Source organism: Melospiza melodia, chromosome 3, assembly GCF_035770615.1.
Source record: "Melospiza melodia melodia isolate bMelMel2 chromosome 3, bMelMel2.pri, whole genome shotgun sequence".
NCBI classification, from domain to species: Eukaryota; Metazoa; Chordata; class Aves; order Passeriformes; family Passerellidae; genus Melospiza; species Melospiza melodia.
Window position 1 is genome coordinate 68,474,656 of NC_086196.1, and position 23,455 is coordinate 68,498,110.

General features: G+C 41.8%; 1 protein-coding gene across 5 annotated transcripts in view; it reads left to right on the top strand.

The window, feature by feature from the left end:
* HHAT (hedgehog acyltransferase) overlaps positions 1 to 23,455 on the top strand; it is a 147,005-nt gene that overhangs the window by 107,869 nt on the left and 15,681 nt on the right. For 3 of the 5 annotated variants that reach the window (XM_063152134.1, XM_063152136.1, XM_063152138.1), the window contains one exon: positions 7,631 to 8,339. The exons of the other annotated variants lie outside the window; for them this stretch is intronic. In XM_063152134.1, coding sequence (XP_063008204.1) covers positions 7,631 to 7,839 — 209 coding nt within the window. In that variant the 3' untranslated portion in view covers positions 7,840 to 8,339. Of the gene's footprint in view, positions 1 to 7,630; positions 8,340 to 23,455 lie in introns of those variants that run through there. 5 annotated transcript variants of the gene reach the window in all.

Here is a 23,455-nt window from a genome sequence, read left to right on the forward strand (position 1 = left end):
TTTGTGGCATTCCTTTAGTAATTATACATGCCAGCATTTACAGCTGCTCTCCATTAAAACGAGCTTGACTGCTCTGCAGCTACTTTTTCATCATTTAGGAAAAATTGGCTTGTGGTTTGGAAGGGGGCTCAGCTCATTTGGCATCCTGGAGGTTTGTCATGTTTTTTGGCTGTGTCAGTGGAGAAACGTTGGGTGTGTTAGCAAGGATGGGTCACAGGCTGGACCAAGCAGACAAAGGAGAGCTGCATTTCCACTGCTCCCTGTCCTGCTAATCATAAGCGCACCTAAAAAATGTGTACAGTACAGAGTTAAGAATGCCCAGCAAATGCAGCCAATTCTGTGAATCTCAGCTTTATTGCAAAAGTAAATAAATCTGGTATTGTAGAGGATTAGCGGTGGAGTGTGTTGCAGTTATAAATAGGCACCAGGGTTCATGATTGTGAGCTGCATTTACACACCTTTCCTCCCAGTGACAGAAATAAATTGAAAGGTGTCAGGAAGGTGATGGATGAAGAATTGATGGATGCAATGTCCTGTCTTGGCTTCTTTTTCAAAAGGGAAAGCACTGTTTTGTATTTCTGTCATGCACAGAACCAGTACCTTTCCTGAGGACCATGGAAAAGGTAGCACAGAATTCAGCTTTGTATTTGGAGTTCTGGAGCTTGGGGGTCACTCACTGCTTCATTAGTTCATGTGTAGGAGTGATAATTCAGGGGAGATAGGAGATTAGCTTCTATTAATTACTATAAATCCCTTACAACATCTTCTGTGGTGGAATTAATAAGCAATTAGTTGTTGCTGGAAGCTACTGAGATTTCAAATATATAAAAAAGTAATGATGAGTCAGAACTGTATCACATTAGCTTTGTATGAATGGTGAAGTTGAGGATGACCATGAAATTGTGACAGTGACAAAATCGCACCAGCCATCTAGACAACTGCCATTTCAGACTGGTGTCTGTAAGATCTGAAGCATTTTTAATTCTCCTTAATTCCTATTCAGGACCAGCACTGAAGGGATGAGTTTGTATTCAAGGGCGTGTTTCCAGGCTGTCTGCTGGAAGGGTTTTGCTGAATGACTTATTTGGGCTAATGTAATTAAGCTTCTATCCAAGCCAAGCCCATACCTGAGTGAGTGTGCTGTGGGGCTCCTGGGCACGCTGTCCTTGCTCTCCCTGCTCACAGATGGCAGGGCAGGGCTGGGGCTGCATCCCCAAGCAGCTTTGTGCAGCACAAGCAGCAGGTGACACCAGGGTCTGCTGATTGCAAAATACTTTTGACAAGAAAATTGAAAATGTTCACGTGGTGTAACACTCTGAAAGCAGAAACTCTATCTCAGGGGCACGTGCAAAATTTCAGGCTTGAGGGGATCTTTCTGCTCTCCCAAATATCTAAGGGGAGAGTATGGATAAGACAGGAACAGAGTCATCCTAGGGTTGCAGTAATAATAAGGACAAAAGGCAAAAGTCACGAGTTGCAAAAAGGGAATATGCAATTAAATTTCCTGGGGAAAAGTTTCAGAACAGATTGGCCCGAGAGGTAGTGAAGCTCTGCTGACAAAGCCCAGAGCAACCTAAACTGGTGGTGATGGCACTGAGAGAAGATACGAGACCCTTCTGACCTAAATTGTGGTCTGTAGTCCTGGACTGCCTTCACAAGTCCTTGCATAGTGTGCTTTATGAAGAGGTTGCTTCAAACAGGATTTGTTGGTTAGCATTGGAAGGTTTTAGTTTCAGCAGAGAGAAATCCACTGCAGGCAGATTGTGTTGTTCTGTGATGCTGTAAGCAGAGGCAGGCAGAGGATTCACTTCCAAAGCATATCTTTTCATTTTTAGAGGGACTTTTTTTTTTTTTAACTCTCCCTTATGCATTTTGTCAGGAACATCCAGCATGAATTAGATAAGTAACTCTTACACAGGCTCAGATCTATTGTTTAAAATGAATCACAAGTGAAAAACTGTTGTTGCAGAACCACTCTGTGTAACAGTCTGGAGCAGATTGGAAAAGCTCCAACTTGCTTCTCATACTCATATATTTTCATGGTCTCTGGTACTGTGATAGATTTTTGGTTTCTGAGATTTGAGTTTAGCTTTTAGATTTACTTGAACTGCTGGAACAATGAAATGTGGTTGTGTGGTGAGGCTGGCAGCTGAGTATGGCAGATAAAAGGCTTATCTGTCTTCTAGTGCATTGTTCAACATTTTTAAAAGTTGCTTCCAATTTCAATTGGGAACAATACAGAGAGGATTAGCTTTGTCTTAACAAATGCAACAAAACACTACAAATTATGTGCAAAGGCATCTAGGCTGAAACTCTTACTTGTACCTCTAAGGTGCATGCAGTGTATGGATGTTGACACACAGTTCAATTTTCTTCTTTATTCTGGCTCAAATATCTGCTTTTTAGACTTTTAATTTCATCTTTGTCTCCTTTTCTGTTTTCATTCTCACTTTCCTTTTTCCTTTGTACAGACCATTTCCATATACCCTGTCCTAAGCTATGTCCTTACCTGCCTATCCTGCAGGTACTTCCTCCCTTTTCTTCCTTATCTCTTTTTTGTAACCTTTTTTCTGATACCTTCTCTGCCATCCTTAGCATTAGTCATGCACAATCCCACTTTCATTCCTTAGTTATTGTTACAAAATTGCATATTCTCTTCTTTATGCCCTTTCTAAGCGTGGAAGGATGTGATTTTGCTTCTGCAGAAAACCCCCCAGCAGTTCATTGAAAAGGCTCTTTGCCAGCAGTAATGATCCCACAGACCCCAGGCCTCCCCCTCCAAGGCAGCACGGGAACAGAACAAGCTCATAACTGGGTGCAGCCCCTGGGGGGCTGTGGAGATTTGGGGGTCTTTGGAGCAAACTGTGAAGTTTGTGCTGTTGGGCTTTCCTGGGCTTGCCTTGCATGCACACTCAGCAGAGTGCTGTGCTGATGCCTCTGTAGGCTTTCTCTGGTGCCTGCCCAGGGTGACCTGTCCCAGGCTTCCTTTCCAAAGCAGATTTCCTGTCACCTCTCATTAGTGTGATATAAAAAGATGTTTCTTCAGTCTTCCGTCTGCCACTGATTTATTCTGGTCAATGGCAGCCTCTTGAAAGTTTCATTGCCCAGCTTCATTTTTGCACATTAACTGAGTTCTGTAAATCACTGCTTCCCCTGCCCCCCAGTTTTTCATTATCTGATACTTTTTGCTTGGGGCAGTTATCTACATGACAGATCAGCAGCAGACCTTAAGTGAGTTATGGCTTTGACTCCTGAACTTGGTGCGTAGAAATGTGGAAGCAGAGAGGCACAATGTGTTCAGCTCCTGGTTTTCTGGCTGGTGTTACAGCCATGGTGTGGGCTGAGTCAGTGTCAGGTCTGGAGCCAATACTGTGATACTGAAAGGTGCTGGAATCCTGTTGTCAACAGTGCTTGTCCTCCTCTTTGTGAGTTATATGGCCTTGTATGCTAGAAAACTTTGTAGCTTTTGACTTGAATTTCACATATTAAAAAGGAGAAATTGAAGAAATGTTTTATTTCCCAAGTTGCCTTTCTTTTTTACAGTAAAATCAATGATGGAGTGAACACAATCTACCTGTCTTTTTCCTCTGCTGTTTGCCAATGATGCATCAAGTTACAGGGGAGGAATTTAAGAGCAGCTCATGGTGGCATCCAGCCAACTCAGTGAGAGAGGCTGCCTGCAGAATTCTGTGGCTAATGAAATGGCCCATTTCATTGATAGGTATTGATCAGCCCTGGTGTGTGTTTCTGGGGCTGATTTCACAGAAGGGGTCTTAGGGAAGGAAACAAGCTGTACACTATGGTGATTGACCTTGGTGTCCACCAAAGCCACTCTGTTGCTTCCCCTCATCAACTGACAGGGAAGAAAATGTAACAAGAGGCTCGTTGGTCAAGATTAGGAGTGGGAGAGGTCACTCAGCAATTACAGTCATGGGCAAAGCCCACTCAACTAGGGGGAAAATTAATTCAACTTACTACCAAACAAATCAGAATAGGGTAATGAGAGATAAATCTTAAAAACACCTTCTCCCCATCTGTCTGTTCTTCAGTCTTGATTTTTCTACCTCCTCCCATCCAGCAGTGCAGGGGGACAGGGAATGGGGGTTATGGTCAGTTCCTCACATGTTGTCTCTGCACTCCTTCCTCCTCAAGGGGAGAAGTCCTCACATCCTTCCTCTGCTCCAGCATGGGTCCCTCCCATGGGGACAGTCCTCCATGAACTTTTCCAGTGTCAGTCCTTCCCATGGGCTACAGTTCTTTGTGAACAGCTCCAGCCTGGGTCTCTCACAAGGGGTACAGTCCTTCAGGAACAGGCTGCTCCAGCCTGTGAATCCTGTGGGTTCCCTCTGGTGTCCCCTTGGAGTCACAAGTCCCCTGCAAACCTGCTCCAGCATGGGCTTCTCTCTCCGTCATTCAGATCCTTTCAAGAACCTGTTCCAGCATGCTCTTCCCATGGGGTCACAGCCTCTTTTGGGCATCCACTTGCTCTGGCATGGCATCTGTAATGTGATGGAGGTGGATCTCTGTTCCCACATGGACCTCCATGGCTGCAAGGACCCTCACCATGGCCTGCAGGGGAAACTGCTCCAGTGTTGGGAGCACCTCCTGTGCCTCCTTCTGCACTGACCTTGGGGTCTGCAGGGCTGTTGTTCTCCCTTATTCTTACTCCTCTTTGTCAGCTGCAATTGTGCAGATTTCCCCCCTTCTTAACTGTGTGATCCCAGAGGTGCAGCCACTGTTTTGGGCTGGCTGGCATTGACTCCACTAGACACAGGGAAAGCTTCTCACAGAAGCCACCCCTGTAGCCCCCTGCTACCAAAACATGGCTGTGCAAGCCCAGTACACACCCAGTACACCTTGGGTTTGCATCTTGGGCTTGTGCAGACTGTGCTGGAAGGGCTGAAGCAGTGTAAGAAGTTGTGAGACAAGGAGGAGCTAAATGCAGGTCTGTTATGGTGGGCAGTGACAACTCCTAATGTTCATATCAAGTCAAGTGCTGAGGACAAGGAGAGAAATCATGGCAGAGAAGAAGGTGCAGGGCAAGCAAGTGACCCTTGTGTCCTTTGAAGGAAAGAGCTGAGGAAAAGCAGTGGCACCAAGTGTCTCAATACTGTTAGGTCTGTATTGCTGTAAGTAACTGGCAGGAATGCTGCTTTTCTGTGCTTGGAATCAGTAGAATGCAAGCTCAGTGTACTGCAGGACTGTAGTGCATGCCATCACCTTTAAAACATTTCATTGAGAAGTCCTTTGTCCCCATCTCAATTGTGTCTTGCCCGTGAGATACAAGTGCAAGGTCATAAGGGTTGTTGCATAGTCCTGTGCCTAACAGAGGAGATGAGCCTTGTAGAAATTGTTCCTTCCTTTTAGAAAAGCTACTAAAAAATGTATTGACAGTGTGCAAGCAGCACATTGAGTGTCTTCCTAGACAAGGGGCTGGGCATCTTCGTCCTCTAAAGAGTCTCAAACTGCAGAAGCTACAGATAAGGGGAGTTCACAGAGTTACTAATTTATGACAGAATTCAGCAAGTTATTGGGTAAAATAGAACAAGGCCACACTATATTCAAGGTATTGAATCCAATTTATACAGCTGATAAAGGTAAAAAAACAAAATAGGACCTCATAGGAAAAAAAGACCTCACTGTAGCACCTAACTAATAAATCTATTCTGAGAGAAAGAGCAGGAGCCACAGGAGTTTTTTTGCTGAGAGCCACTGGATTTTGGACGTGGAAATTAGTGGGATTCTGCTCACGCTGCTATCGAGTGACAAGCATCTGCCTTTCATGTAGGTAAAATAAGGCCGTGCTTTGTAGTATTTCTGTGTAATGATGGGCTCCCTGCTTCTCTTTACTCTGCTGTATTTGAACTGGTTATAATTAGCAGTGACACACATTTGGCAGGCAGTGGTGGGCAGGTGGCCATGCCACTTAGCAGAGCTGCAGCTTAGGAAGAGTGAGTGCTGGCCCAGCCCTGCTCTCAGCTCAGGTGTAGCAGCTGACCCTGCTGAAACCCTGGCCCCCCCAGCTTCTGGTTTTTGTGTGTGAATTCTACTGCTGAGCCAGACTTCATATCTTTTTTTATAGTATTTGACAATGGCTTTCCAGCAACATTCAGCACATCTGTCTATTTGGGCAAAATCAGGCTTTGGGAAGAAAATAGCTGTGTCATGATGTACAGAGGAGTTTATCAGCTGGTCTGGTACTATTTTCATTTTGTCTGTCATTAACTCCATTACTTCTTGTTGCCATGCAGTTTTATTAAAGGGTGATAAAGAACATTATCATTTCTTAAATCCAGTACCAGTCAAATTTGAATAAACTGTAGTTAATTATACATTCACTTGGAAACCTGATGTGATGTTAAACAGAATTACATAGTTCCCCTTCCTCTGTTGTTGTTAAGAGTTTTTCCTACTCATCTGGTATTCCCAAAGAACAGTGTCTCATTTTTCTGTTGTTTTAACTTTCCAAAGTAACTCCCTTGTACTTTCAGAGTGGTGATTCAAAATAAAGGCTAAAATTTCAGGAATTATTTCAAATGTCTGAGGCAGTCCCTGTCTATCTTTTCCCCTTACTTGAGAAAGCATTGAATGTTAAATTATAATAATAAATGTTAAAGGGGAAAATGTCACAAAAGAACTAATTTGGTCACAAATTAAGACATCTCCTGTTACAGTGAGCTGCAAGCTGGTTTCACTTGGATCTCCTCCTCAACATTGCCAGATGTAAATATCAAAATACCAAAAGTCTGATTGCACAAGGTGTGTTAATGTCTTGGGAATAATTTTAGAGCTTTGTTTCATTGGCATTTTCTATCATGATTTTGATTTCTTGGCCATTGGCTTTGGTCCAGTTGTGTTTCAGGTAGATTTCAACAAATATCACGGCTGAATGCAAACGCTAGTTTCAGTGAAAAGCTGAGTTTTTTTATGCAATTCCAGCACCTGGGGCTTTTTAAAAATCTAGCTTGCCCAAGATAGGAATTTTGCTTTCTGTAACTTCAGCTAGAAGTTGAACATTACGACTTATTTTTGTCTCTGTGTTTGAGCTGATTTTCAACTCAAGAAAGAAAATAGAAAGTTGAAGATTGAAAGAATCGTATCAGGAGCACTTAAATGGACTTACAGAGGCTGTGGGGGAAATGCATTCCTTTCTATGTCCCAGTGTTAAGTTCTCACTTTCCTAAGTGCTTGTTTTTTGTTTGTTTGTTTGTTTGTTTGTTTTTTAAATTCTTAGTGCTATTTTGAGAGAAGTGGGGTTTCTTTGTTTTGGATTTGGTTTTGGGCCTTTTTTTCAGGACAATTATGACCTGCAAATTTTGCTTTTCCAAAAATGGTTTGGGTTTTTTTTAATTTGGTCATTTAATGATAAAATGAAATAGATAAATGAATTTATAGCTCTTCCCCTGACCACTGCCATAGTCACTCCACCACGGAAGGGCACTGGGCTGGTCAGGCACTACCTGCCTTTGGTAAAGCTGTGCTGGCTGTCGCAAATCACTCCCTGTCCTCCTTGTGCCTCAGCAGAGCTTCTCAGAGGATCTGTTCCAGGATCTTCCCAGGCACAGACAGGTCACTAGTTTCCAGGTTCCTCTTTTCTGTCCATTTTAAATCTCTGTTTCCCTTTTTCCAGTCACCAGGGACTTCACCCGATTCCATGACTTCTCAGATACCCTGGAGAGTGTCTTGGTGACTACAGCCAGTTCCCTAGGACTCTGGGATACATCTCTTCAGGTTCCACAGAATTATGTATATTCAGGTTCTTCTAGTGAGAACAAATGCAATTTACTCTTACAGTGGGAAGGTCTTTGCTCCCCCAGTGCCCTTCTTGTGATCCCTTAACTATAGGGAACTCTATGGAAAACTGGTAGAAAATGTTCTCATACAAAACATCAGTAGAATGCCACATCTAGAATGGAAACTAACCTGTATTCATCCCTTGGCTTTGATTGCATCTAAGAAATGCCTTTTAAAGTTATGGCACAAGCCTCAATCATTGTGAAGAAAATACTCTGGAAAGGCTGTATAGAAAAAATTCCCACGTGGATTCTCAAACATGCATAACAAAACTCATCTTCTGAACCTGTGCTTTTTGTATTTTGTGATGGCTTTGCTCTTTTGTCCAAGTAGCCTGTGTACAGTGCAGCAAATGTGACCATATGTTATATTGTTGGGTTCTAATAAGGTTCTCCTTGAGATGAAGTACTTTAAGGAGCAATAAAGAATGATGGGAAGCAAATGCACTAAATAAATAAATGAGGTTGTAGCAAAATTGTCGTGCCACATCCATATGTGTGTATCTATGTGAATTCAAAGGAAAGAAATAAGTAAACATGACATGCTAACATCCAAAGCTTGTGCCAGATGTCTGTTCTTGAAGTCCTACATGAATCAAGAAAAGCTGTTGAGTTTAATTAAAAGTCGATTCTGATCTACTTAGCTTGTTCTCATGCTCAGTAGAGAGCTCATCAAGCAAAGACTACATCTGTGAAAGCAGGAAAACCTCGGTTGTGTTGTCCTTGGTGTGTGGTTCCCAGTGTTTAACTCCCACTGTACTTAATGAAGTAGAGGGAAAAAACAGACCTGATTTTAGTTTTCTTCAATTCCTGCTGGTATCCAAGGAATTCTCTGTGCTGGAGAATATAAATTCTCTAATCCCTAGAAATGAGAAGTTAGGAAGCTCTTACTGGAACAGCAAGGGAGCTGTTGCATGCCTGATATCACACATTCAGCCTTTTTGCATAGAAAAGGAAATTTCAGGGCTGATCTACAGACTGATGTTGTGAACAGGGTAAATCAAAATGCCAATGTGCTCGAATACAAATGAGAATGACAGTGAGGTCGGCTCTTCATGGTTCACATTAGCAGTGTTCATTGCCATTTTTTCCTCTTGAGAGATACTCCCGAAAACCAGATTAGAGCTCTCAAAAGTGAATGGGAATCATGGTAAATTTGGAAATGTTCCAGGAAGAGCAGTTTGTATGGACCACAGCATATATGGGATTTACTGTAGTTTGATGTTTATATCTTACATTTCATAGAATCATAGAATGGTTTGGGTTGGAAGGGACATAATGACCATCTAGTTCCAACCCTTTTGCCATGGGCAGGGACACTTTCCACTAGAACAGGTTGCTCAAAGCCCCATCAGTTCTACATCAAGGACACAAAACTTCTAGCTGGTGCAGAAATAATTGCAATATATAGTGAAATGGAAAATTCTTATATTTAATTTCACAGAGGAGGAAACAATGAGTTATTGGTCTGAGTGTTGCAGAGCCAGAAAGAAGACATGGATTGCATGTTCTGGTTTTTCTCTTTGAAATACTCAAATTCTGCTGGGCAACTTTGAAACAGAATTAAGAGGGCAGTAGGTATTTGAGAGCAATTTAAAGTTGAGCAGGTGTGGTCTGGGTCAAGGTACACGAATAGCTGTGTCTGTTCACAGGTCACAAGGGTAGATATCTAGTTTGTAGTACTGTGCTTAAAATTACAAGGTTGGGTAATGGGAAAATGAGAGAAATTTTCATGGTTTTCAGTGATGTCACCTCAAACACTGGTCTCCAAAGTAGATAGGCAAATACTAAATTGGTTAACAGAATTGCAAGATAAGTATTTCCACTATGAAATTCAGCAACATCCACTGGAGTCAGTTCCCATTAAAAGGCAAAATTACTTTCTTTGATACTGGGGGCTCAGCTCCCAGAGAAAGGGAATTACTTTGGGGAAGGCTGTACCAGTGTGGGAGTGTTTCTTTCAATCACCTCAAATGACTTCCTTAGACAATCCTGCTTCCTATGATGAAAGTGCCAGAATAAATATGCCTAATTTAGATGCAGGGATGTATTTCAAACAATGCTTATTCAGAAATCCTGCCTGGTTTGTTCAATGTGCCATTTGTTACAGTAAATATGCAGGATGGCAGGAAACAGCTTGCTGTGCATTTCTTCCCTGCTTAAATGGCTTGTTGAGCTGATAATTAATAAGCAACAGGACATTAGGTTTATTGTAACTTTGCTGGATGGATGGTTAATCACTGGGGGCAGAAAGTACAGGAAATGTCTTATCTATTAAGGCTTTTCACATCTCTAGGAATGGCACCACTGAAGTATCAAGTAGTACAGTCCCTAAGAACTGTGGTATGCACATGAATTATTACTGTGTGAAAATCCTACCTGGGGTCCTTAAGGTATTCTCATTTTCTTCAGCTGAACACCAGGTACAATAGTTTAGAGAGTCTTAAAATCACAGAGTCTTAAAATTACAAAGTAAGAGAAATTTGGGCTAAATAGCAGTCATACGTGGCTTCTGTGGATGCATCTCCATTGACATTCACTTAAACATAAACAATGATTCAGGAGTACACAGAGATCAGAGTATTGCCTGCTAAATCCTTGAAAACCAGAAGCTTCTTAAATATCCTCCAATTTTCCTTTGCTAATTCTGCTGGAATCTGTTTCTGTTCAGACGCGGCGCTCCAGGGAGGCTGCGTCTCGTGCGCGTGTGCCGAATGCGCGGTGCAGGCAGTAGGACAAGGCAGGCTTGTGTTCACAGGACAGGAGGCTGACATGCAAGGCATATCCTGTGGGTAGGTCCTGCCACAAACAGCTGGGTGCTGGGGAGGGCTGCTGAGCACGGTCCTGCTGTGTGTGTGTCCTCCAGGAAGACGATGAAGGGGGAGCAGGTGCTGCTGACTTACAGGCTGATGAGGGTGCGGATGCTCATCATAAGCAGCTGGCTGTGAGTAACACTGCTGCACAGGAAGCTTTGCTGTGCCTCTGGCTGTCTCTCTTAGCAGTTTCTGTTCTTGTTTCCTCTTAAGGTCAGCTCTTCTGTTAAGGTGATCAAAGTGAATCTTCCAGACAGGGATGAGAGAAGCTCGGGGCGAGGAGCGCATTGATTGCGCCCACGCCTCCCGCTTGTAAATGGCAGCGCTGGGCCTGTACTTTAACAAGGGGCTGCATCAGGGACTCCCTCGTGTGCTGATGAGCCCACCTGCTCCTCGGAGCTCCCTTCAGTGTGCACACAGGTGATTGCTCATGCTGACAGTCTGTGCAGTGCACTGGGGCTGCCTCGCCTTCTGCAACTCAAGTAAAGCCGAGAGTCAGGGCATTGCCTTGTTCCTCTGTTTTTGTCACTGCACTGCAGCTTGTGGGAGCAAGTTCTAAGTGTTGTCACCATTGAAAATACAGTCCTAGAGTCTAAAGGTGTGTAAATATAAAAGGCCTGGTAAAGCTAAAACACTCTACACCCATTTTAAAATGGGTAAAAGAACTTGAAGGATTTTCAGCCCCTTATGAGCAATATTCACTCCCAAGCTTCTGCTGGGGCATGGAGTAGCAAGGGCACAGCTGCATATTGAAGGCCTTTCTCAGTTCATGCTTACTTAATGTGAGCATCACTAAGCAGTAATGAAATTTTTGCATTTGATCTATTTAGTTCTTTGAAGAGGTACTTTTTAGTTCATCTTTAGAAGCTTAAGGGCATTTCTTCATGGCAGTCTGCTAATTCCAGGACAGTGCTAACAGGTTGTTTTTAAGTGCTTGTCACGTTTACTTCTCTGCTGGGGCTGCAGTGTCAGAGGAGTCAGTGAGGAGCAGCAGTGAAAGAGCTCCATGATCAATCAGATAGGACAGTGGCAACACTTCACTGTCTCTGCTTTGGAGAGTACCAGCTGCTTGGCTGCTTGGAGGCACTTCAGAGCAATGGCAGATGCTTTGACCTGGATGCAAACAGCAAGGTTTGTAGCAGTTAGGAGGTAACAGCTTGGAATTCCCTTCCTCCTGAGAGGCAGCAGGCACTCTTTCACTTCAGATGGAAATTATTGGCCAGTGTCCTGTGCTGGACTTGTTCTAATCCAGAAGATTCTTTCTTGGAAACCAGAGCAGGAAAGGAAGTGGTTTTCTTGTCTCAGGGAGGTATTGAAGCTCCAAAAAAATCTCTGTCATAATGTAGGTTAAAACAAGTCAAAAAGCAGTTAGTTTTCCTGACCTGTCAGATAGGGTCTAGGGAGGTGTGTTTGCCTTGGATTTAATCTTCATTTACATTTGAAATTTTTAAATTGAAAAATAAAATCTTAGCTTGCATTTCAAAACAAACATTTGTGGGCAGGGATTACTCTTTTACTACTAATGTAGGAAATGGTAAAAGGTTTTCTTTCATTGGGATTTTTTAAAATGAGAGACCACACACAGAAAGTTTGTATGAATTTGGCTCTCCCTGTGTAAAGTTGCAGCCCCAGTGTGAGAGTATATTTTGGGTGAGGAAAGTTCTCAGCTCATTACTAGTAACTAAATACCTTGTGTATAATACCGGGACATTTCAGTGATCTCCCAGGGCAACATATTTTCACTTGTTGAGTTTGAATGTTTCATCCTGTAGGCTCAGCATCAGATTCTTTAAAGGGAGAGAAGTTAAGTCAGGATTGCAAAGATTTAGAAATCCTGGATGGAGACAGTAGACTGCAAAAAAGCAGCAGGTGACCTACAGTTCTCCTCCAATTGCAGTTCTTCAGCAGTCTTTGCCTTGTCAACCATTGGCAGCCTATGCAGTGCTTTCCTCCTGGTTGTATTCAGTCTGTACCAAAATGTACCAGTTGTGAGTAGCTCTTTAGAAGATGCAAGATTAGACATTGGTCCAGTTATAAGTATATAGTGTACTATAAATATATCTGTTTGTAACTGGTTTCTTACTATCTCATGCTTGGAAATTTTGTGTGTGGCTGGTGAGTGTTTCCACTATGTGCCTCCAGCTCTGACTCAAATTGCTGGATGAATTCTTACCTGCTTAAGGCATTAAACAATTATTTGAAGAGGAAGGATTTCAGCAGGGCTGAAGCTCACTGCACTCTCTCTGATTCTTACATCTTGTTATCCTCACTTTGCTAATTGTCTGGCAGACAGATGTGCTCCTCTGCTGCTGTCTGCATACAAATATTTAATTAAAAGAGGAAGTGGTAATGCTCCTCAGAGGCAGCTGCTGTCCCCATCTCCCAGTGCCGTGTCAGTTTAATAATAGCTTCAAAATGCCGAGAACCAAGGGGTGACCTGGTCAGTCTGGCATCTGGTGCCTGTGCAAGGCAGGACCAGGAGCAGTGTCTGTCCATCAGTCTGTCCATCAGAGCGTTTGGCAGCGTGGCTGGCTGCAGGCAGCCTCAGGTGACACAGCAGCAGCCAGAGCTGTCCTGTGGAGAGCAGGATGCTCATGGAGGAGTCAGGCTCTCAGAGAAACAAAGAACTCGGGGCTGCTGCAAAGCTGGCCAGACTTTCAAAAGCAGAGGAGCTGTGATCACTCAGTAGGGAATACAGGGGACAAAAATCAGTCTGATGGTTCTGCTAAAGCCTTCAGCTGCCCTCCAGGCCCCTTTGATGAATCATCACACTCAATAGCATCACGGTGCTAACTGGCATCAAAGTGCAGTTTTCCTTTACCAGAAAGCAGCACAATGAAAACTGTCACTAATTTTATTTTTTTCGGTGCAGCAGAAGCACTTTTGGTGTGTGAGGGCAACAGCATTATGCTGGCTGCTGCCTTTCTTGTTAGAATGTCTTGGCAAAGGTTATTGAACAGCTTCCTTGGCTTGTTCATCCCACAGGCACGCAGGCAGGATATTCAGAAGCAGGATATTTTTTAAAAAGCCCCACATGGTATATTTTTTTAATAATGAGAACCATTTCTCTGGGTTATAATCAAAACTTGGTATGTTTATATATGAAAAAGTTTTGTATAATCATCACAGAAAAGACTGAAAATATAAAGATGCAGAGAGGAAAAGCCATGAGGGGGAAAAAAATTCCTTGATTATTGTCTTCTTGCTTTGATCTTGGATTTTTTGATGTTAAGTAATGTTTCACTTAAAAGCAGGAATTCTCTAGAAAATGTATATATGCACTAATTCATTAACTAACTGGCAGGTGAACAAGAGCCATAGCTGGAGAATGAGTTGCCAGTTCACTGTATAACCTGTTGGTTTTACTAGAATACAGTATTCCTGACAGTGATGTAGAAGAATGATAGTGCTTTCCAGGACAATATGTTCCATGCTGCAGGTTTAATAAAAAAAAAAATGAAACTAAAAGGGAAAAAAAATGTAGAGAGAGAGAAAAACCCACACTCATTGAGTACTAAGAGGCAAGTATATGGAAATCAGTTTCATAATTCCTGTTTGTCATTTTCATACAAAGTTTTGAAAGAAAAGTAATTAAAGTAATTGAAGTTATTTCTCTTGGATTGGCATCTATTAAAATCCTCTTGAATATGAAATGAATGTGGTTAATATAATAAAAGATCTCTTTTATTCTGTCTCTCTCACCTTACCACTTCACCCTGCTGTGAAGTGCTTGAAAATATTTTTTTTCTTAATCTAGTAATGACTATACAAAGCATTTGTTACAGTTCTTCCTTTAAAATAGAAAGAGAGCAAGAATATTTCACTTTTCAGGTTTGCTGGGCATGTTTTAAAATCAGTACACATGGTCAAATGTTCTCACGCAGCAGAATGTGTTTAGCTGTTCAGGTTTAGAAGAAAATCTCCTCTTGCAGGTGTGTGTGTACACGTGCACACACTTGAGTGAATCTGGTATTATGACAGATTAGATGCAGCATCTGATTTGGAGTCCACTGATGAGAAAGCAGCTCTGCCTTATTCTTCCCACTCCTGTTTGTGATGAGATCTCATTCCAGCAATACTGATTAGTATCAGGTAGAGTTTTCCTTTAAGAACTGGAGCACATCCCTGGCTTATTCCCTACAAAAATAGCTGGTAGTGTGTAATGAGCTTTTGCACAAGCTCATGAGAAAAAAAAAGAAAGAAAAATTCTTGATCCAGCTGCTTCTTTTTCTTTCTGCTCCTTTATCTGATTGAAATTCACAATACAGTTTTGCCCAGAGAATGCACCTCTCTCACTTTTGCTCCCACTGGTTTTTTGGTAGTTCATTTTTAATGGTGTTAATGAAACTCACAGTTTAAATAGATGAATTAAATTAATAAAAACCTTAACATTGCAAGTGCATAATAACTATTGATCAGTACAGTACCTTGGTCCTCAAACAAGATAAAAATCTATTATTCTGTTTACACAACAGATTTTTAAGGGATCAGCCTCAAGACAAGTAACCCTTTGATTTGATGCCTGAAAAAGAAAAAAAAAAATCTGATACTGACTTTCTGTATTTGCTGCCATACTTCAAAATTTTCATTCTATCAAAGCTTTACTCTTGTACATGGCTCTAAAGTGTCTGTGAAATTAAGCATCAGGACAACCCTGCCTCCAGCAAATACTTTAATGAAAGTGCCTTAAGAGAACGAGGACAGCTGGGATATTTCATCCTTTTATAATCCCTTCAAATCCATGTAATTTCTCCTCAGTGAGGCAATTTAACTACCAGTGTTCTACAAAGTTTGGCATTCCAGTCACAGAATTGGCTGGTTGCAGTAATGCTTATTGGTTGGTTCCATTTATTATAAACACAGTTCTCCAGATTTGCTTCAGACTTTCCATCTGACATGGTAAATCACAATTTTGGAAATTAAATGCTAAGATTCAGATTTTTAGCTGAACTTTCAGAGACTGCGTTAAATTGTATGAGTTTGGTCAAAGAAATATATGCAGTAAGCATTGATTGCAGAGCTCTACTCATTCTTGAAGCAAATAGTCTTAACTAGGTTTGATTAAAAATATCTTGAAGCTGTGTTCTTGGAAGTTATGGATGTCTGAGCACTATCTTTCAATTCTTGGACTGTTTAATCAAAATATAATCATGGGGTTTAAACAAGCTGAACAGGAAGTTTCTCTTCACAAGTGAATATCATGTATCACCTCCTAGAAGATGGATAGGATAATCAGGTTCTGTTTTATCATATTTACACATCATCACTGAAAAAGAACTTCTCTGAAATGATTTTGTGAAAAAGCTTCAGCTGTTTTTGTAAAAGAAATTGAGCAATTACAAAAAAAAGCAGAAGATGATGATGATTATTGTTGTTGTTGTAAAGTGTGACGGTAGGCCACTTAAGGCAATTTCCAATAGCCCAGAAGAGTTGACATTACCTTTGGATATTTAAGACCTTCAGAAAGTCGGGCTCATACTGAGTCCTTTAGTGTTGAGAGCTTTACATCTCTGCCAGTTTTCCTTTCAAAGAATCATTGAATGGTTTGGGTTGGAAGAGACCTAAAAAGCCATGGAACTTCAACCCCTGTGCCTTGCGCATGGGCTCCTCCCTCTAGGCCAGGCTGCTCAGAGCTCCATCCAGCCTGGCCTTGAGCAGCTCCAGGGATCCATCCCCAGCTTCTCTGGGCAACCTGTGCCAGTGCCTCACCACCCTGAGAGGGAAGAATTTCTGTCTGCTGTCTAACCTGCACTGCCCTCCCTCTGTTTGAACCATCCCCCCTTTATCCTGTCACTCTCTATCTGCCTCCTAACAGTCTCCTTTCCTGCAGGCTCCCTTCAGGTGCTGGAAGGCCACAGTTAGGTCACCCCAAAGCCTTCTCTGCTCCAGGCTGAACAATCCCAGTTCTCCCAGCCTTTCCTTGCATGAAACGTGGCCTACTACATTGTAGTGCCTCCACTGTAGGTACTTTGTAAGTAAGAGGAAGATGGACACCAATTTTAGATTCACATTGTGTTTCTAACTTTTGGCTGCTTTTAAAAAATATCTTCCTGCATATTTTCTGAGAAAATAGACTCTGAAAATTAGTTAGGACAAAACTTCTTAATTTTCATTATGATTATCAAAATTAAAAATACTTGCATTTCTAGGTAGAAAAACACTTTGCACAGGGCATGAATTCACTTAGATACTTCTATCACATTATTTACTGCATTATTCTAGAACTTTAATTGACATCCACAGCTACATCTCTTGCTTATTCCATTCCTACCTTCGTATAAAATCATCACCTTTTAACTTATTAAACTTTACAGCATGGTTCACTAATGCAGTATTTCTTATATAAATTACTTCAACAAAATACCAAAAATATCAGGTATTCAATAAATTAACCAGTGGTTCTTATTAAATTTTAAAGGAATTTGTTTAAAAGGCAAAATGCCTTAAAACATCATTTACATGGTAAAAAGTAATTCAAATTTAATCCTTCATCTCCATGCAATTGTGGATGCAACTGTTAAAAGGAATGATTCTTGAGTGTTGGACTGTATCTTTCATCAGCAAGTGCTGGTGTCCACTGGTTTTGCTCCATTGACATCTCCAGTATGAAGTCTGAACTCTTCCTCATCTGAATCTCCTTCCACTGCTCTGTGTAAGTTCTCCTCTCTGTTACACCTTCTGCCTGCACCTCCTCTTTCTGCTTTCTAAGATCCTTCATGGAAGCAAATCCCAGTAAGATTCTCTGGCTGCTTTCTGCCAATGGATGTCCATGTCATACATGTTCATTGTCCATCTGGTTGCTCCTTCCACATCCACATGATGCTTCTGCACACAAAAATTGCTCAATTAGGTACAGTCTGAAAGATTTTTACAGGGACATTGGTGAGATAAGGGGCAGACCTCAGGGAAGCTGCTGCAAGTCTCTTGACAGGGAGTACTTACTCCAGAATTACTGACAGGTCATCCTGACAGAGGAGCATTTTATGTTCCCCACGTCTTTTATTGCAGCATATGTGGGGTCTGTAAAGTGCTTTGATGTTGGAGCTGTATTTAAGTGCTGGGCATTTATTGTCTTGAATCTTTTGGGTTAAGAGTTGTGGACATGGGAGGCTGGTTTTTGTTAAGCTTTCTGTTTTATCTTCTTCACACATGGTCTCCTGCTGCATGGACTTGGCTTAAAATTACAAAATGTTGAATTAAGTATTAAAGAGGATTTTGGAAAGGTCACTGGGTGACTGATGAACAATCTGGACTTACCATGTAAAATCATGTGGAGGAAAAAATCCTCCTAATGTGAAACTGGAAGGACTCCTCTTCCTTGCTCAGCTCTGGCATGCCATGTGCCAGCCTGAGGACTCTGCCTCCAAGGTGGGGGCTGAATTAATGCCTACCTGAATTCACAAAACTAACAGAGAGCACCTCTTTTTCTCTGAAACAGAAAATACAGTTTCCATTTTGACTGTTACAGTATTACTGTCATGTTAATTAGTGAGAAACAATCCTGGGTAGAAGTTGCTTTGTATACAATTTCCTGATAATTCCTGAAAAGACCCTTTTCCTTTACTGTGAGCCGTCTTTTAGTTCTGTGTTTCCAGGGCTGTTTGTGTCCATGTCTTTCTGTGTTCAGCAAAACCTCAAAAGCCTGGAGCTGCTCATTTAAGAGAGTCTGATGGTGATTGCTCCTGCCACCTCCAGAGAGCTTCTAAAGTGGAAGGAAGATTGGAAAGATCAGAGGGTAAAAATTAGGTTTTAATGGCAGTTCCAAGAGCACGTAGGAGAAGATGTGAGGCTCTCTGTTGTTTTTAGCTGGATTGTGTGCTTTGCATGCAGAATGAGGGGAAAGCTGGGTTCACAGTACTGTGTGTGTGCTTGGTTTTCCAAGGCTATCCAATCTTCTCCACTGCTGTTTCCTAATCAGTGACTGATTCATGCGATAAAAAAAATTCCAAAGAGGCTCTAGATTTTGGTTATTGGAGAATTGCTTTTGGTACTTCTTTTCCAAATCAGAAGTACCTCAAGCACCTGAAACGTACTGAGGCAAAACCCTGAGTGCAGGTGATGCCTAAATAGCCAGGAAAGTCAAGGAGTGGGGACTTTGAACACATCTCACTGGCTGAGTGAGTCCTGCTTAGGCATTCTGGGACAGACTTCCCTTTTGCCATATGAAGAAAAGTTCCCAGACCTTTTAGAAATCTGGTGTCTTTCAAATCTACTCCAGTGCGATGAGCTCCAGTGAGCAGTTTTCCCACCTATTAGTAAAAAACAGTGAATAAGAACTGATAGGCAGAATAGCTTTGAAAGAATATGTTTAACCTAAATATTTCTATACATTTCAACCCTAAGCACTTACTCATGCTGAATTAAGACTGCATACTCTTATTTTTTTTCCAACAGTGATATTAGAAAACTGAAGAATAAGATTAACATTTCAGTATTATAATAAACCTTTAAAAAATTGAATGGATGTATTAGTATGGTTAGGACCACCTCACATTTCTTGCTACAAGACCATTAATTATTTGCTTTTTGGGGATTTTTAAAGTCCTTTCCCTCGGGCCAATTCCTAGAGAAACCACTCAGACAAAACCCTTCAGGCACCTCCAAGTGTGGGGTTGGAGTACATACTGCCAGGTTGGCAGGCTTCTTTCAAAGGCTAGAAGCAAGGCTTGACGTTGAGTTGGAAATGAGGAAAAGGAGAAGGGAAGTATGGGAAGCACTTCAGATTTGTGCCTCAGAGGTGAAGAACAATTGCCTCTGTCAGCATTTGGCTTTTTGTCATGTGGGAATTGACCACTCTTTTCTTACTCAGAAATTCTTGCTGAAGTTAGCAAGGACTGTTGTGTTCTTTTGATATGTAAATGTTATTTAAGTTATTTACAGAGTCTGATCTGAAACTGTGTCAGGATGCAGGACAAAGCCTTAATGCTGGTGAATGTTGTGACTTCTTTGCATCCTTCTGTCTTGCTTGTCAGTGCTTGCAGGTGATGCACTGTGGTCTAGGCAGAGATGCAGCCTGGAGCAGACACCACTGCACTGTAAAGGTGACTCTGACTTTGTCCTGCTCTCTCTCTGGTTTTGGGAAAGAAGAAATCTTTGCCTGGGAGGCACATGCTGCTGCTCTGCTCACATCCTGTGCTTGGTGGTGCACTTTGCTCATGAGAGTAAGAGTTAATGGTAAAAGAGCATGCAGCAGAGCTTGGCAGGTTCTGGAGAAGAGCAGGAGGGTGATGAAACGATGACATGATTTCCATTCACAGAATGATTCTGAAGATAGGTAAATTTGTAGCTGAAAGGTAACCAAATGCTGCAGTGAGAAAGTCAAGTAGATGGAGAAATTACAGCAAAATTGGTTCAAGTGAAATTTGCAGATTCAGAGCAGACACAGATGTCACCTTTTATTTTCTAAATGCTTTTCATGGAAGTTAGGAGATCTAACACTTTCCAGAAGTCTGATAGTTATTTGTTAAACAAATTAATTTGACAGAGGTATTTTGATCTATGCAAAATCGTGTCCTTTTTTCACTGAAGTAGACCAAAAGTTGTTTATTTTCCTGTACTCTACTCCAGCTGTTTTACTAGAGAGATACATAATTTTAGAACTCAATTGTTGCTATTTACTAAAATATTGAATGAACTCCTTTTCTCAGATGGAATGGTGTGGGGGATAGTTTGCAGGGTGGGGCAGGAGAGGATTGTGAGAGAAGGTCCTGTCATATACTCAAAAGTGGGAAGTCCTGAAATGACTCTTGCAAGCAAGTAGTGTATTTTCAAGATGAGGTAGGCATCAGTATTTCCCTTACTTTCATGCCAAGTCCCTCCAATTACTGAGTGCTCAGCTTGCTGGGAGTGGTTGTCACTGTACAACAAAGAGCATCACACCCTGGCAACCCAGTCATATTTCCTTTAAAATTGGTAGCAAATCCCCACTATTTTGTCAGTACCAGATTTAAATGTCTGAGTCTTCTTTTGTCAGGTAAGCTCATTTTCTACGAAGACAAAGGATTTAAATCTGAGCCTTATTATGTCATATGAAAATTTTAGTAGGAGCCTATCCTAGATATGTTAAACCTTCTATTTACTGCAGTCAGCCTTGTTTCTTTTACAGACACTTTCATAGCCTTGAAAAGCACCATCAAGGTGTTGTTTTTAAGAAACCTTCTCCAAGCTGTGAGGCTGTCTCACTAAAAGCTAATTTGGGTGAGCTGCATGCTGAATTTTACACAGCCTGCTTTCAATACACTTGCTGCTCTGTGCTGGCCTGAAGATCTGTTGCTTGACTCCAGAAATGAGTCCAAGTTCTGTCACATCAGCTCTCTGCAGGAAGTTGCTGTTTTCAGCTATTGAGCTGCTTCAGCTCGTGTGGTGGCAGTTGTGTCTTTTACCCATAAACAGTTCAATGCCTTCCTTCTATTCTGGGTCATGCTGCAGAACAAAGCAAACAAAGAAAAAAATCTAAAGGAGCCCAAAGTTAATTTTTACTTGATAACAGCATGACAGTGCTTCCTGGGGGACATTACTAACGGCTGCCCTTGGTGTAAGGGGCAGAGGCCCTGGTTAGAGGGAGAGCTGTTGTATTTAATTATGTAAGTAATTAAGCTCTGGTCTATGCACTTAGGAGAGGTAATCCCTGAGTGATGCAAAGTAACCTGAAGATGCCAAATTTCTCAAGGAATAATGGCTTCCTGAAGAATGTATGGAGTGGTCTGGTATTCCTTTGGAGGACCACTTTTCAAAGAGGGTAAAACCATGAAGAGATTTCTGCCAGAACCCAGCTGAGGCTTGGTTCTGTGCCCTCACTTGGTGTGTTTGGGGCCATACCTATGAAAAGGCACCTTTGCAAGTGCAGGAATGCCCACACACCGTACCACCAGGACACCTCCCATAAATCCATGCCTTGTACCATTTCAGTAAAACTCTTCCTTGGGCTGAAACACCATATAATGTCATGTATACACTTGTAGCTTTTACCAGCACAACTATGTAAAACAGGGATTGGACAATTTTATACTGGTGTGCAGCTTAGTCATAAGGGACACAGAGCTTTGCTAGGGCATTTGATGCCATCTTTCTGCTTTATGCTGAACATAAATGCTGTCCCAATCACAGCAACCACAGTTAAAACCATTTTCTAGTGGCAGCAAGATGGTTCTGTTGTTTCTCAGGCATCCTTTCCAATGAGCCTGATGGTGACACTATCGTGAAGCTCCGTGCACATCACTGTGTGAGCTAACCTGTTTAATGATGCATTAAACTTTAAATTTGCATTAACCTGATAATGCAAATTTTACATCATGATGCTGTTTCTGAAAAAAAAAATAAATAGCACCTGTCTTTATTTCAGTAAAACATCTCTTGCACTTAGCAACGTTAGACAAAATTGCTGAAAAGTGTGCCAAAAGTGTCACACACAAAAGTGTGCCAGGTTTATAAGCTGTCCTTATAAATCTGGTTTGTCAAAAATTGTTACTCCTGAAGAGAGAGCAAGTGAGCATGGTTTCTTCTCCTATCTTCATTTGAATCTGCTTTGGTCACTTTAAGGTTACAATAGATTGCCAGGCTTCTTAGCAGCAAAATATGGTAACAGATGTGTGTATCCTCTTGTTGTCCACTGTTGTACTTTTGACCTAAACATTTGAAGAATTTTGTGATTCTGGTTGCTTTACAAATAGCAAAGGGATGGGGAGAAGTAGTAAGTCAGTAGTGGAACTGGGAGTAGATTTTGGCTCCTGTGCCTGATGTCAGTCAGTAGCAACTCACATTTATTCCTCCCTGTGATGTGCTTTTCCACAGCCCTGCTGGGACACCACATTCTTTGGGGTTTGTGAGTGGAGCTCAGTAAGCACAGAGCAATGAGCAAGAAGTGGTCACAAAGCAGAAACTTCTGACACTAAAGTAGTGTTAGAAAATCCTTTCAGTGCTTTGGGTTTTGTGCTTCTTGAGCTGCCAGTAGTCTTCTGTGGCAACAGTACATGAAAAATCCACTGTATTGTCTATAAAAGGGATTGCCATGAGGTAGTCATTTCTCAATTTCTTTGACTTATGCCAGATTTAGAAAGGTCAAGTCCTTGTTAAAAATGTCACTAATGCAAAGGTGTCTTCTTTTTCACTGGGATAAGCATTGCTGCTCTGTCTCTCACTGAAGCTGGCTCCTGCAGTGCAGTCCAATACACAAGATCTGTCTCATACTTCTTTTTTAAGTAACAATATTGCTGATGAAAGGTTGTGAGATGAGGACAGGAGAAGCTAGGAGATAGAGTCAGCACTTACTTGCTTTGACAGTCTAGAAGAATTGTCAAGATACATCTTGTGAGATGAAGTAGCTCTTTTGGTTGCATCCCTCTTTTTTCCCTCCAGGATTGTCTGTCTTAGTGTGTTTGTTGTGCATAGGTTAGGGGTCCTTTGTGATGCTCTTGGTTTTATTTGTGTGGTTTTTCTCTTCCTCTGAAAATCTGCCCTCACCTTTCCTGCCCACAGCTCAGGTAATGTGGAATAGTGAGATGTTTTCCCCATGGTCTGGGCTCTTGATGCCTCCTGGGGAATGCCAAAGACTATCTGGAAGTGTCTGTAGGGATGTAGTTTCTGCCAGTTGTGGGCCAGACTGGAAAGTCTGATTTACTTCAAGCATTTATTGGGTGGAAACCAAATGTAGTCTGGGGAGCAGGGAGAGGACCTCGCTCTTCCATTTTGCTACAGTAGAGTGTGCAAGCTGTGAGGTTACAGAAAATGCTGGGGTGTTTATGCAGTGAGTCTAATTTCCTTCCAAGGGAGACAAAGAGCTGAGCCCAGCACTGGGGGCAGCTCCAGAGGGAGCCTCCAGCTGAAGCTTCCTGGGGAGAAGCATCTTTTCCT